This window comes from Delphinus delphis, chromosome 11 (assembly GCF_949987515.2).
Source record: "Delphinus delphis chromosome 11, mDelDel1.2, whole genome shotgun sequence".
NCBI classification, from domain to species: Eukaryota; Metazoa; Chordata; class Mammalia; order Artiodactyla; family Delphinidae; genus Delphinus; species Delphinus delphis.
The window spans coordinates 19,336,331-19,352,341 of NC_082693.1; the positions used below are offsets into that span (position 1 = coordinate 19,336,331).

The 16,011-nt window shown below is 36.7% G+C and overlaps 1 protein-coding gene across 15 annotated transcripts in view; it reads right to left on the reverse strand.

Moving 5' to 3' along the window:
- The window catches only part of SOX5 (SRY-box transcription factor 5), a 989,998-nt gene that overhangs the window by 124,089 nt on the left and 849,898 nt on the right, over positions 1–16,011 (reverse strand). For 13 of the 15 annotated variants that reach the window (XM_060024445.2, XM_060024443.2, XM_060024448.2 and 10 more), the window contains one exon: positions 6,465–6,588. In XM_060024445.2, coding sequence (XP_059880428.1) covers positions 6,465–6,588 — 124 coding nt within the window. The remainder of the gene's footprint in view (positions 1–6,464; positions 6,589–16,011) is intronic. The other 2 variants (XM_060024439.2, XM_060024436.2) reach the window with 1 other exon arrangement.

A 16,011-nucleotide genomic window follows, 5' to 3' on the forward strand; every position in this document is an offset into this window, starting at 1 on the left:
GTGACATTAACTAAAAACAGGGACACATCAGCAAATGTGCCTGAGGAAGTTTATGGTATTTAACTCCTAAACATTAATTTTATCGTGGTATATGAGGAACTAATTAACTGAGAGTTTCCTTTTTTATTGGAAGCGGAAATACTGTTCAGAAAACTGATGAAGAGTAAGTACAGCATATTTTAAGTTTATGCAGCTTGGCTCATCGACTTCTATTTATTTAAGCTAATCTCAGAAGGCAATTAAATGTTTCAATCAGTAACTTTATATGGCTATTTTATTTAGCACATTTCATAAAAAGTTAATCAATGTGTTAAAATGCAGAATGAGTACGTGAATGTATTTCTAGCTTCATATAGCCAAAACAATGACTAAATACATTTTCAAAAAAATCACATGATCTTTTCCAACATGAGCTCTAATAGACAAGTGTAAAATGATAATAAAAAAGTTAAAAACTTGGTGATTATAATTAAAATAGTTAAGAGACAAATGTTTCCATCAGCACTAAAATACTTTTCTCTAAACAACTGTATTTTCCTAGTCAGAGGAAGTCTCATTTAGGTGTGGCAGAATGAATTTGATCCTATATAGCATGAGTCCCCAACCCCCAGTCCGCGGAACCAGGCCGCACAGCAGGAGGTGAGCGAGCAAAGCTTCACCTGCCGCTCTCCATCGCTCGCATTTCAGTCTGAGCCATCGCTGGCCTTACCACCTGAACCCCGCCGCTCGCCCACCGGTTGGTCCGTGGAAAAATTGTCTTCCGTGAAACCGGTCCCTGGTGCCAAAAAGGTTGGAGACCGCTGCTATATAGGACATGAAATGTAATTAATTGCTGGGTGTGGTTCTAATATAATCTTTTTTTTTTTTCTTTGGTGAGGGGAGACACAGGATGTATGTTTTGCTGGTATTATACTCAGTATCCATCATTTATAAGTAACTTAATAAGACAGACACAATGGTAGGTACTGCTTCATATAAAATCCTATTTAATCTCTGTAACAATTCAGTAAAATGAGTGTTATTAATCCATTTTGTAGGTCAGGAAACTGAATCTCAACAACTTGCACAAGGACAATTAAAGTAGCAAAATGAGGCAAATCAATTGCTTATCTGAATATTATACATATCCCTGTAAGTGCAAGATAAATTTTGTTATAATATTCTGTTCTGTGGTTGTAACATGATAGATCAACAACCATAATTTCCAAGTAAAAAGGTTGTAACATTTAAAAAATGAATATATAATATACGAAGCCACAAGTTCCTAAATGTCTTGGATTCAGGCACCATCAGTGGCTCAATAATTCTTTCCTGACACTCCTAAGACTAAAGAAAGGTCCAACTGCTCCATTTTATTAAGTAATATGTTTCAAACAACTCAGGTAATTTATGTAGTGTCTGAGAGATGTCTCTGTATTTTCCTTGAAATTTTAAAATATCCTGTGTGCCCCTGTGAATTAGCTTCAGCACCCTGGTACCTTAGCACGGTTTGGGAACTACAGTCCATTAGTTTGGGAACTATAGCCCATCTCTAGGGAAAGATACTGTATCTGTAGCTATGTGACACATTCAATTTGACACTTTGGGCCAAACTATCAAGCCAACTCTTTTACAACTGTTTCCTACTATATACAGAAAATGGGTTATTTTATTGGATTTTGACTTCCTGTAGTTTTTTAAAATTTCCACATAAAATGTCTTCCTGTCAAAAATTTCTGAAGCATCTATTAGAATTACGTGGCTAGAAATTTTACACCCAAACAAAAAGGAGAGAGGCAGAGGACTATAGTCATTAGTAAAAAGAGAAGCACCTATTCCTTTCCTTTCTGCCTATAAAATATGTGCTCTGAAGGAACAGCACTTAACCTGAGTGGGGGGCTGGGGTGTAAGGAGGCTGAGTGTTGTGGAAAGAGAACTGAAAGTTGGGGCCAGAGAAATTGGTATTGACGAAACTCATGACCTTCAATCACCTTACCTCAAAGGTCCCTCTCAAGCCTAAAATATTGGGCTAGGGGCTTCCCTGGTGGCCCAGTGGTTAAGAATCTGCCTGCCAATGCAGGGGACACGGGTTTGATCCCTGGTCTGGGAAGATCCCACATGCCGCGGAGCAACTAAGCCCGTGTGCCACAACTACTGAAGCCCACACACCTAGAGCCCGTGCTTCGCAACAAGAGAAGCCATCGCACACCACAATGAAGAGTAGCCCCTCCCCCCCACTCACTGCAACTAGAGAAAGCCCGCATGCAGCAATGAAGATCCAACACAGCCAAAAATGAATAAATAAATACATTAAATAAATAAATCTATAAAAAAAGAACTTGCTGTATAAAAATAAATAAATAAAATAAAAATTTTTTTTAAATAAATAAAATGTTGGGCTAAAACCAGCATACATATTCAAATTCATTTTGAATTTTGGTAGATTTTTTTCTATGATGAGCCAGCACAAAACTCTTCCTGCCAACCTAAAACTGTTCTTCAGGTGTCAAAGACGTGTACATTTTATTTCAAAAATATCCACGTGGGACTTCCCTGGTGGCACAGTGGTTAAGAATCCACCTGCCAATGCAGGGGACACGGGTTCAATCCCTGGTCCGGGAAGATCCCACATGCTGTGGAGCAGCTAAGCCCGTGCACTACAACTACTGAGCCTGTGCTCTAGAGCCCGCGCTTGGCAACAAGAGAATGAGAAGCCCGCGCACCACAACGAAGAGTAGCCCCTGCTCACCCCAACTAGAGGAAACCCACGCACAGCAACAAAGACCCAACGCAGCCTAAATAAATAAATAAAAATTAAAAAAAAAAATCTACCTGATACAAGCTTTGCAGTTCACAGGTTCAAGTCTTTGGTTAAGAGCTTAGGACTCCACTCAGATTTTCCAGCAGAAGCAAATGGACTGTGTCCTTGGACTCTTCAACCATCCGGAGTATACTTGAACCAACTCATTTGTACATACATTCAGTTTATAATTCAGAATTGGAACTGGCATTTATTTATTTATTTTTAATTTTGGCCTAGCCATGTGGCTTGCGGGATCTCAGTTCCCTAACCAGGGATTGATCCCGGGCCACAGCAGTGAAAGTACCAAATCCTAACCACTAGACCACCAGGGAACTCCCAGGATTTTAGTTATTTAGTTTTTCAAATTTATTTCAAGGACTTCAATGATTGTTTTCTGATTAAAATGAGCTAGTACCCATAAACATAATTTAAAATTGGGATTTTTAATTACTGCAATATAAAACCTGGGGTGTGTTTAACATGTAGCAACTGAATTGACAATTTTCACAGAACTGGTAAGTTAAAAATACAGATTACTTCATTATTTTTTTTCCCTGAATGTTAAACCAGTGTTTTTACATAACTTTTTTCAAGTTATCATACATATTTAAAGCACTCCATTTAATAATACACCATTATTTTTACCTCCTTAGAAGTCTGGAAGTATTTTTAGACTTAAAAAAGAAGTAAGAAAGGCAATAACTAGATATAGATTCATGAAGAAGTGTGGTTTCATGCTTGATTTCACTAACAGCAAACACCAAAACAGAACTGAAATTCTGATAATATATCAATGTTTGTAAAGTGACCTACATATTCATAGATAAGAGTGGACTACAACATTCTCTAAAGCTTCCTTTCTATCTAGCCAGTTTGCTCTGAAGTCTCTGGCTGTGCTATTAATTTATTCTTATATTGTTTAATGACACGCTTTCTAGCAGTTAAGAGAAATTCCAGCAACTACATTCTGTAGGTGTCCATTCCACACCGTGTTTCTACCATCGTATTTCTTAAAGGGAAAATACCTTTATTTCCAGCTAGAAGTTTCTTTTCCGGAAAAGAAGCTTGATGACGTTTGATGATGATGGTTAGGTTACCCAAGTGGTGTTTTTATTTTTTCCCCATTGATAACATTTTAACTTTCATGTGTAGTTTCAAAGATTTTAATTTTATTTATCAAAACACATAGTCTACACAGAAAAATTTATCATCAATACTCTCTTGAATGGATTGATGAAAAGCATTTGAGAGTATTTGATACCAAAAAATAGTATACCTTTCATATTTACTTGAAACTCAAATCAAGATGGATTAGTCAGTGTCGCTTTCATTGAGAACTCCGTGATATTACTCAAATTAAAACAAATGACAGCCAGAGCAGTGACCTATGATTGACAATTACAGGGGGAATAAAATAGCAAGTCCCACTGAAGAGAGAAGACGGCAAGATTTCTTTCCCTACCTCGATTCCTTTCCTGCAACATGATTATGGAGGAAATAAGTAGCCTGGAGTATGTATCGCTCCCACCCAGCTCCTCGTTCAAACTGACAGTGTGAGAGTGTCAACAAGGGTGGCACTCTCTTTTACTACTGGCTTTTTCTTCGTTTTAGAGTTTGGCATGATGCTTCTTTCAAGCTTTCCAGCAGCTGTAGAAGGCTTATTCTATTTTACTTCCAGGATACAAAAGAAGTGGTATCACTTATAACTTTAAGCACTGAAGGTATGAATATCAAATGGTTAATATATTAACAACTTTAGGAAGGGAAACATTTCTCCACGCCACGTTACGTTAACACTGAACAAATTTGCTATGCCAGCTCTGTCAAATGGGAGTGAGGCAGAGGTGTTCTTGACCTTTTCCAGCCCCCCAGTTATGCTATTGTTCATACTCAATGTGGTTTTCTCTTCAGCACAATATTCGCTAATGGGACTTATGTCTACAGTTGCTTAAAAAATTTCTTTTTCAAAAACAGAACTAGTCTATATGTACATATTGCAGGTGCAGTCTGAGGCAACTGCTGATTTTTAAAAGTGTCATTTTTTTTTTCATTTTAGTAACCAAGGCTATGAAAAACATATTGGCAACATACATTTAATGTGAATAGTAATTCCTTAGGTAAAGGGAAACCAAAAAATCTTTTGTAATTAAAAACTCAGAAATCAATGTAGCAATAGAATTTTAAATTCTCTTCTTAAAATTTAAATTAGTTTTAGAATTTAAATATTTAGGATATAAATATAGTCCTTAGTTATACAAAGAAGTTGGTGTTTCTGGATGAATCAATCTACAAAGACAGTATTATGCAACAAATAATATTAAATAAATACATTAAGGATCCAGAGTGAGAACACCATCTTAAAACACAGGAAACCTAAGTCAAGAGAAAGATGTGCAAAAGCCATGTTTAAAACTGCAAAGAGCAAAGTGCTTACAAGTATGAATTTTTATACTCCTCAGTTCAGTTCACTTTTACCTAGACCCCATGGTTGCAATCTACTCACTCACATGGCTTTAAAATATTACATCCCATTTCTTCATTGCTGTATAAAGAAAGTTTAAAATCTAGGAATAAATGTTAAATATGAAAATTCAAAACATCATTTAACAGGAAGCAGATCTGATTCCTAGTAATGTTCAGAAGAATTTCTCAAATGCAATAAGTGTTGGAGCATAGCAAGATGCTAATGTGACAATTTATTAACATATAAATGAACCAAAGCCTACTGGTATTTACAAAATAATATTCTATATAGATATCTAAAATGATAATACTTTGCTAATTGTTTTCAATGGTATTCCACTTTGATCAATGAAAATATTTCAATTATTAGATTGTTTCCAAAACTCAGTGTATAATTTTGATTTTCCTTAAAAAAGTCATAAAATCACAGGCAAGTAAAGTTGATAAGCAATATAAACAGTTATCTCAATATAACCCATCACTTAGTGTAAAAATGCCCTTGTGTTGTTTGTAATGAATGCTCAATCATTTATCCATTCATTCAACAAATAGTTGAAATTGTACTAAAAGTGAAGATATAACAATACGTGAGACAGAATGAGCACTGGCCCTCATAGAGTTTACAATTAAAGTGAAAGGAAATACACAGGACCCAAAGGAACCTGGAGAAAGGGATCTAACTAGATTAGGCCAGCTTTCCCTGTCTGAGCTGGAAGAGGTTCAGAAAACCAAGGAGAGTGAACACAGACAATTCAAGTCCAAAGTCAAGAAAGAGTATGGTTCGGTCTAAGAACTAAAAGAAGCCTAATGAGAAATTAGGCTGTAAATGTAGGGAGGAGACGGATAATGGAAGGCCAACTGATTCACATTAGGAAACTTGGGTTTATCTTAAAGGGCAATGGAAAGCTATTAAAATGCATATTCCTGTCTTACCTACATAAAAATAAATTGAACCCGAAAATTATATTCATAATTTAAGAATACACTGGAAATGAAAGTTATGAAACAAAATTATAAAAAGCAAATATTGGCTTCAGAAGCATAGAAATAATCTAAGCTCTTGAATACAACATAAATCCTTTTCTACACTTTCTGTGTGTTTCCTCTTTAAAATAAAAATGCTATATGGGTGATCTCATTTCTTGGTGTGGCAGGAATATTAAATTGCCTAAAGCCATGCCCTCCACGCACGCCCAAGTGAAAAATCAGTGGTACTTACTACATCCAGCCTTATAGCTGAAGCCTGGAGGAAGGAGGAATCCTTGCTGGGCAGCTGCAGCCAGTGTCCGTTGATCGGGAGGGAATACAGGAATCATTAATGGCGGCAGTTGACCTTGAACCTGCTGAACGTATTAGAGTGAATCAAAGAGAAGAAGTTTTGATATTCCATGCTTCCCATCCTCCCACCCTTATGATATAAGAAAAAAATTATTCAATTCAATATACTGGCATAGAAGCCTGCTAGAACCCTGGATGTGAGGCTATATCTTAGGACTACTTTAGACAGGAGAATCAGAATACTGAATACTTTAACTGGAAGGTGTTATCAAGTTCACTTTCTAACCTGGTGAATAATTTCCCTACATGATGATATCCTTTACAGTGATGAAGCATCAATACTTCACACTACAAGTCTTTTCTTACTGCGTTAATATAATGATTAAAAAAGTATCCCTTAGGTTGAACTAAAATCTCCTTCTGTAAATCCCACCTGTTAGGACTAATTCTACCTTCTAAAACAAAATTAAACTGGTACCACTTTATATATGAACAGCTCTTCATCACTTGAAGATAATTCTCATGTTCATGCATAATACTAAGGTGTTTTTTTTTTAGTTCTTGAATAAAAGAGCTGAAAGAAAGCTTAGAGAGTAATAAAGACTTTCCCCATTCCTTATAGAAGAGGTAACTGAGGCCGAAAGAAAACTGACTTGCCTGTGGCCATGGAATGCGGGAGTCAAAACTATGTCTATGATCTAGTCCCTTGGATCTTTTGAATTCATCTATCCTTTTTGAGGCAATTGAACCACTCGTCAAACCACACGGCCTCTCCTTTGGTTGCCATCTTTAGAATACACCTTAATTTTCTGGTGTCACTCTCAGGATGTAGGGTTCACATCAGTAAATAAATAATCTAATACAATGGAATCACTATTTTCTTTTAATTGAACAGTAATTTCTAGAAATATAAACGAATGCAGTCATTTCTGCAGCTTTGTCACATTGTTACTAATGCAGAGGTTGTCATTTACTAAAATACCTAGGATTTTTTTCCAAATATTTAAGCAAGATTTCTCTGGTGGACATGGTTATTGGTTAGTGTTTGTCAGAGAACATACGAATGAGAATTTAGGATCCTGCTAAAGGTCACATCTGACACTTTACTCTCCTTTACTATTTCTTCCTCACATGAAGTCAGTTATTTGGAAAATAAACAAATAAATATTTCATGAACACATACTGTGTATAAGAAAATGAGCTAGGTAGTACAGACATAATAGTAAACAAAACAAACAAGATCTTATGCCCATGGAGCTTACATTACAGTGGGGATAATGGTTAAAAGTAAAACAAACACATGTACAAACAAACAAACAAACAAACAATTCAGTCGCTAACCTTAACAGCAACTCTGAAATATCTCCGGACTTGTTTTCCCTCTCTCTCACTGGCATTCACATTCTTAGACACATGATTCTGATAATTCTCATAATTTCTCACTTTAAAGGTCCACCTTCACTTTCTCCACCGTTTCATCTTTCATAGTAAACCTCTGAGGTATTTCTGAGATTTTGGTGTGTGTGTGTGTGTGTGTGTGTGTGTGCGTGCGTGCGTGCATGCGTGCGCACGCGCGCGTGTTGAGGGGGCAGAGGAGGGGATGAGAGAGAGAGAGAAGGAGGAAGGGTGAGGGGAGAGAAAGAGAGACAGAGAGACAGCCAGCCAGCCAGCCAGGCAAACAGAGAAACAAGCACTGTAAGAATGAGGAATCTGTTTTCAGAAATGACTCCAAATTGCAAAGTATTTCTTTTAACCAAAAGGATTTTAAACATATCACTGCCACCAGAGTGAAACTAAAAGTGAACAACACAACCAGGAAAACAAAAAGAGAATGTTTTAAGGTTAGAACTGAAGGTTAAAAAGCTTATATCACTACAGCCCACATTTTCTGAACATACTGGAGAAAAGATAAACTTTATGTAGACACCAATGGAAAACAACTGACTGAAGTCTCAAAAATTAGAAAGTGCATATCGAGCAAGTATGTAGGAAAAAGTGGCCTGAAACAAGAGGGAGATGTTTGAAGGCAAAACAGCATGGGCGCTAGTTCTGTGTAAGAAGAGGACGCTGACCAGAATAACAAGCAAACCAAGAAACAACAAACTAGCCACGCTGGTTAAGGGTTATCACTAGCTACTATGTATCCTTTACATTTCATCGTAAGTTATTATATTTTATATAGTACATCTCCTCCTTTCTAAGACACCATTGGTTATACAATGTGTAAGATGGTTATAAATTTAATAAGAGCACTTTAGAGGGAAGAAGAAAGGAATTTCAAATGAAACACAAACAAGGGTTGTAAGAGTCATCCAAACTTCAGAGACCTTAAAATTTGGGAAAAATAACTTCTACAATTGCAGAAACAATAGCTTCTTATTTTAGTGCAGTAGTTCTTAAACTTGGAGCTATATTTTAGAATCACCTGGCAAGCTCTGAAAAACTCTCAATGCCCAGACTGTTTCCTAGACAACGGGGGTGAATTAAATCTGAATCAACAGGGGTGGGACCCAGCCATCAGCATTTTTTAACGTTCCCCTGATGATTCCAATGTGCATCCAGGTTTGAGAAGAGCTGTCTTAAAGAATGCTGAAGTCACTGTCAACAAATCTTTTTGTCTTCTTCATATTTTGCCTTGAGTTACAAAGGACTTTCAGGTATACAAGTAGTTGAAGGGAGACCATGCCTATTACAGATCTGGTGCTCACAGGACATTAAACTATATTCCTCATAGAGTTCCTTCTAAATGAGTCTTGTATCTGTATTTCACCTGCTCCTCTTCTGAAAAGCTTTTGATGGTTGCTTTTACTTAGAGAATAATGACCCAATCCCTTCACATGGTATTCAGGATTCTTCACAATTTGTTCCTAGTTCATCTTTCCAGGTATTTCTGCTGCCCTCCTTCAGATATTCTGTACTTCTGCCTCAATGGGTCATGAAGGGTTCCTTGCATACTAGGTGTTTTTCCACGCTTGAACAGGCTCAAAAGTATCTTCTCCTCTGTTTTTAGTAATTTCTCTTTTTCTTTTCTTCTTGGCGAAATTCAACTTATTTTTCAAAGGCTTCTGAGACCCACATAATGTCTTGGCCTGTGCAGCACTTCTTTCTTATGGTGCCAATTTTCAGGCAGAAAGAACTGTTACTTCTTTGACCTCATAAAGCTAACACAATACTTACTGTATTGAATAATAGTTACTTGTATAAGTTGAGCCTCCCTTATGACCTATGAACTTATTTAGGAAAGAGGCTGTAACTTATTTATTATTGTAACTCTAGAGCTTACAGCAGCAGCTGAAATTATTATATGAATTGATAATTCATAAATAAAGAAGAACAATGTATTATATAGTCCTGTCTGTAATTACATCTTCGTGCCCCACCTCCAAATGTCCACAAAAGGCCTGTGGAAAACGAAGTTCTTTAACGACCAGGAAGGAATTCAATTTCACTGGAGAAAAATGGCAGCATGAAATACCAGCTGCTTTGTGCTCCTATTCTTAATGTATAGATAAAGGGTCATATACATCATGATAAATCCATGATTCTTAGAATTATGCATGCATGAAGAAATAGAAAAGTAATACAGAAATACTGGAAATTTATTACATACTTCTGTAATGGACAGATATGCCTGCCTATCATGTTCTAATAACATGATGTTTTAATTATAAAAGCTTTGCTTTTACAGTACTCTATCATTACTATTTTCTTTTTTCAAACATTTCCCGGCTTTATTTACATTTATTTTTCCACGATAATTTTAGGACATGGAATTTCTCTTTGAATTCATTAACCTAATGGCTTGATGGCCAATAACAGGTTATATCTTTTATTCAAATCTTCTTTTGCTTCATACACTTATTGTAGTTTTCTTGGTAATTTTATTTGTAAGGTTTTTTAAAAAATACTTTTCTTGCTGTCGTAAAGTTAATGTGTTCTTGTTATATTATTTAACTGGTTGTTGCATGTACATATGTCTATCTACAAAGCAAGAATAAAGACGCAGACCTCCTAGAGAACGGACTTGAGGTTATGGGGAGGGGGAAGGGTGAGCTGTGACAGGGCGAGAGAGAGTCATGGGCATATACACACTAACAAACGTAGTAAGGTAGATAGCTAGTGGGAAGCAGCCGCATGGCACAGGGATATTGGCTCGGTGCTTTGTGACGGCCTGGAGGGGTGGGATAGGGAGGGTGGGAGGGAGGGAGACGCAAGAGGGAAGACATATGGGAACATATGTTTATGTATGACTGATTCACTTTGTTGTAGAGCAGAAACTAACACACCATTGTAAAGCAATTATACCCCAATAAAGATGTTAAAAAATAAATAAATAAATAAGTCTATCTACTTGTGTGTGACAGCTTTTACCCAGGTAATTCATTCATACTCTAATAATTTATAATAATTTTTCAGGTAAAAAATTTAGTATTTTAAGAATAAACTGCAATAAATTCTGGGGCTTTAAAAAATCTGTGTATTTTATTATGATTATTAAAAAACATTTTGCTTTAGTTATTTAAAAAAAAATTTTTTTTTAATTTATTTTTGGCTGAATTAGGTCTTTGTTGCTGCATGCAGGCTTTCTTTAGTTGCGTTGAGCAGGGACTACTCTTCGTTGCAGTGCATGGGCTTCTTATTGTGGTGGCTTCTCTTGTTGCGGAGCACAGGCTCTAGACGCATGGGCTTCAGTAGTTGTGGCACATGGGCTCGGTAGTTGTGGCACGCAGGCTCTACAGCACAGGCTCAGTAGCTGTGGCACATGGGCTTAGTTACTCCGCAGCATGTGGGATCTTCACGGACCAGGGCTTGAACCCATGTCCCCCGCATTGGCAGGTGGATTCTTAACCACTGCGCCACCAGGGAAGCCCCTGCTTTAACACTGTAACTTGTTTTAGTGTCTGAATTTTCCAAGATCCACAAATGTAGAATTACACTTTTAAGGCTGAGAGAGCCTAGAGATTATCTGGCATAACACAATCATTGTGCTGATAAAGAAATGAGACTTAGCTTGGCCGTATAAATTGTTCAAGATCCCACATTTAGCTAAGAGCAAAGTTAACACTGAAACTACATCTCCTAACAATCTAGTACTCTTTTCCAACACTTGGGAAAAATTGGGGGTGGGGAGCACGAGGAATTACAAGGGAGAGGAAGAACTAAAATGAAAAATAAGCCTAATTTCATAGTCCCAATGATGTGTTTATTTTAGAATAGCATAGGAAAAATTACAGAGCATTGTAGTAATATTCAGAATAAAGTAAACAGTAAAATATATACAAAATGTGTGGTGAATTCATCTATGCAACTAAAAACACATTTCAAAAACAGTTGATCCTCATTATTTGCAGATTCTGTATTTGCCAATTTGCCTACTCAATGATTTACTTGTATTCTTCCCAAATTTACTTGTACTAGAGCTTTTGTGGTCACTCACAGACCTGTGCAAAGTAGCAAGAAATTTTGGTGAGTTTTGCTGTTTAAAATGCACATAGAATCAATAATAAATATTAATAAGGTGTCTTTAAACAGAAACACACATAAAACAAGGCTATGTATTGATCAGTTGATGAAAATAGTGTGACCAAAGCTCTCAGGAACCTAACTTTGTGTTTCGTCCAGGAGCAAAATCGTTCAGTATTTGATAATTCAGTGTTCATGGCAACTTTATAGGACATAACTAGCACAAATAATGAGCACCAACTGTATTACTGCTGTATCTTAAGTAATTTTTAGTTCCTTGATGCTGAAAATTAGCCCACCTTTGGGAGAAAAGGACGCATCACATCAAAACAGTATAATGTTTCCTGGATAAATTCTAAAACAAATTTGTTATAATGTTAGTATTTCATTCTCATATTTGCCAGTGTTGACCATTTCCAAATCCTATTCACTGTTAACTTCACTTATTTTCTTTTACTTAATGGATGAATTCCCTTAAAGCTCCTAATTAAGGTTTAAATGTGTGACATTTGTAATTAAGTTTCAACAAAATACTTTTGTCACAAAATTTTGGTCTTTTTAATGGGGGCATGTTATTCACAAGTTTGAATAACTCACAACAAATTTAAGATGCTACTTCCTATACTTTTTAAACTTTAAGATAGAATATTATGTTTTAACACTTTTTATAATTCTACCACATAGATAGTACATGTAATCTTGCCCTCTAAAATTTTATGAATCCAACACAATTATCCAGCACACATTATCACACTTGTAAAAGAACAAGGAAATACTTACCAATTATTCATAGTTAAATATTTTATATATTATGTAAATATTCTATTCAAAACCCTTCAGTGGTTCCCTGAAACTATTTAATATATCAAGTAGATATTTCAGATTATTAATTTAGCTTCCAGTCCCATGGGTCTGTTTATTATTCATTCAATCAACATTTTTACTAACTAGAATGTATACTTTTTTGGTAACCAGGAATACAAAGATGAATTCACATACAATGCCTGCTCTCCAGAAGCTCTAAGCCTGGTCGGACAAATGGATAGATAATTAGAATACACTGCCATTAGTTCAACAATAGACACTTGTATGGGATACTATGGAAGCACAAACGAGAGACTCCTAACACAGCCAGAAGAAGTCAAGGCAGGCCTCATAGAGATAGGTCCAGCAGGTGTAGGGTCTGAATGGATAAGTAGGAGTTAGCCAGGCAAAGAGGTGGGAGTGTGAAAAAAGAATTCCAAGCAGATGGGAGAAAAAATGAGCAAATTATCAGGGACAAGAAAAAAATATCATGTGAGGGGGAAACCACCAAGCAGTGTAGAACAGCAAAAAATGTAAGTGAGAACCAGTGTTAGAAAGTCTGCCTGAATCAGTCTGTGTTTCACTGAAAGACACTTGAGATTCCCCCTGTAGGCTCTGGGGACCATTTAAGTAGGTTAGGTGGTATACTCTGGTGAGCATAGGGAGAAAAGATTTGAGAGGCAAAGCGTGGAGACTAGGTACATGTTGATGTTGGGGGAGGCTATAAATGTGTGGGTATATGAGAAATCTCTGTACCTAAAAAAAAAAAGAAACTATATACGTAAGAAAAGGAGAAGAGGACAGAGTCACGATAACTTTCAGGTGTCTAGTTTATATAACTATTTATACTGGTATGAAACAACAACAAAAAAACATACAGGGGTAGTGACAGATTTCATGGAAGGATATGAATATGGTTCTGAACACATGTGTTTGAGGTACCTAAATAATGTTCCATTGGAGATACCTTACTAGCAGACTGATACTGCAGTCTGAAGCTAGTGAAGAGATTTTTAGAGTCTATGGTTTGGGGGATCACTTGTTGATGAGAGTGAACTAGATAATCTAAAGAGGGTTTGAAGGATAAAGAGAAGACAGCTTACAATCATCTGGGTCGCAACAATAATTCAACAAAGGGCAGAGGAAGAGGAGTCTTAAGAGCAGACAGGTAAGACAAGAATAAAGAAAATCTTGAGTACAGTATCACAAAAACCAATGGAATATCAAGGTTGAGGTAGTGCCTAATAGTGAAAAGTGTAGCAGAAAGAGTATTTTAGAGACAAAAATAATATCTTCTGGAATAGTTTATTAGAAGATGGTGATGAATCTAACAGCAACAAATCCACTAGAATGGATATTCTGAAAGGTTGAGCATATTCCGAAAGGTTGAGCACTGAATGACAGGCAAGAAAAAGGGGATGGCAAACGTAGAAGATTCTTCAGAGAAGGCTGGGTGAGGCATTAGGAGGGACATTTGATGGCAGCTGCGTAGGGATGCACAGATTTTATTGAAGTAGCAGAGTTTTAGGTAGCAGCACATTTACTGGCTGGAAGGAGCAAATGGAAATTGAGAATTGGAAATGTAGGAAAGAGCAATTAACTGGTGGACCAAAATTGCAGAGGAGGCTGAAAGGCAAGGCGGAGGTGTGGGGATTCGCTTCGACTGGGAATGGCATCTCATTCTCTGGGACCTGACGAATGAAGCTATACAAGTGGCTATAAGCCGATAATGTTCTACCGGTAAGGAAATGAGAAGGTAAGGAAAATCAGTTCCGATGGAAGAAGTTTTCTCAATGTTGAAGGTAAAATCATATGCTGAAAATGAGAGATGCTGGGATTGAGTAAGGGAGTTCAGCAAAGGTACGTAAGTTTTGGATGGTTACTGTGAGAAATGAAAAAGAAAGTAACCACAGACGATTAAAAGGGGTGATGGAAAAGTCTAAGGCCTGAGAAGAGACCACATGAATTATGATGCTGTCAGTCTTCCCTTTTCTGTGATTTTTCTGAGTTTCTGGTCACAGATTGGGGAAAGTCAGGGAATTAGGGGGCTTCAGCAAGGATAGGTTATGAGGAAATCAAAGTTGCTTCTGAACGACAATGGGCTTTAGACTCTACCCCAGGAAGAGAGGTCTGGAAGGCATTACTTGACTGGGAAAAATACAGGAATTAGAAAAGTAGAGGGACTACTCCGTGATACCAAGGAGCAGTTTGTGTGACAGCTCAAAAAACAGGAAGTTATGGTAGAAGACCTGTTCAAACTACATACACAAATCTTAAAATGAAAGGCAGCTATATGATTTAAGTCAGCACGATTACAAATAAAATATAAAATCTGAAACTTTTCAAATGTTCCTCAAGAATTGAGTCCGAAGAGTACCATAGTATTCAAGCACACGTGGTATTTAGGGATCAATTCACCTCCAACTGCAATTCAGCCACCTTTGGTGGGAAGCACAGCAGCTGTTTAGAAGCACACAGAGACACTATACAGCAGTTTTTGAGAAAATGGAAAATATAATATTCCAAATGAGATTACAAGAGGGGTTTAGGTAGGCAGGATATAATTACCCAAACTGGAGTAACCAGGATAACAAAGCTGACTTTCCACCATTAGCAAGAAGAGGCATGGATCGTCAATGACCACTAATAGTCTGTGTTTTCTCATTTCACATAATAGAAAGTCGATTTGTAAGCTTATCCTATCCAATGCAATGGTATTTAGAAAATGAAAAAAAAAAAAAAACCCTACACTAAAATTTAGAATAAAGGAGCCAATTTATCTTCCAATTAATCTACTTGGAAGACTAAAGACAATCTCATTGAGTGATACAGAAACATAAAAACACTGCTCAAATTGCAATCCCTGCCTCTCACTTGCCAACAGTCACACTGAAGTTGTATCACCTCTAATTTCATTTGATTCAAGACAAAGACAAAGTAGTCATATTCTTTTAGAACAAAAATGAACAGCCATGTGGATTTTTTTACATAGTAGTCTTCTTCGGCAAAAAGCCACAGAACTTTTTTTAAAATCGTTTCCAAGGATGAAAATGACTTTGCCAAGCAAAGTGGCTTCAAAACAGGCCTCAAAAATACTAATAGAAAGACAGATGGTTCTACTAAGAGCTTGGCTGCCAAAAAAAAAAAAAAAAAGTAGAAAAAAAAAGAGTGATGCTATTGAAGCTGACTGCAAAAAGTTATCTGATGACTACAAATACTTT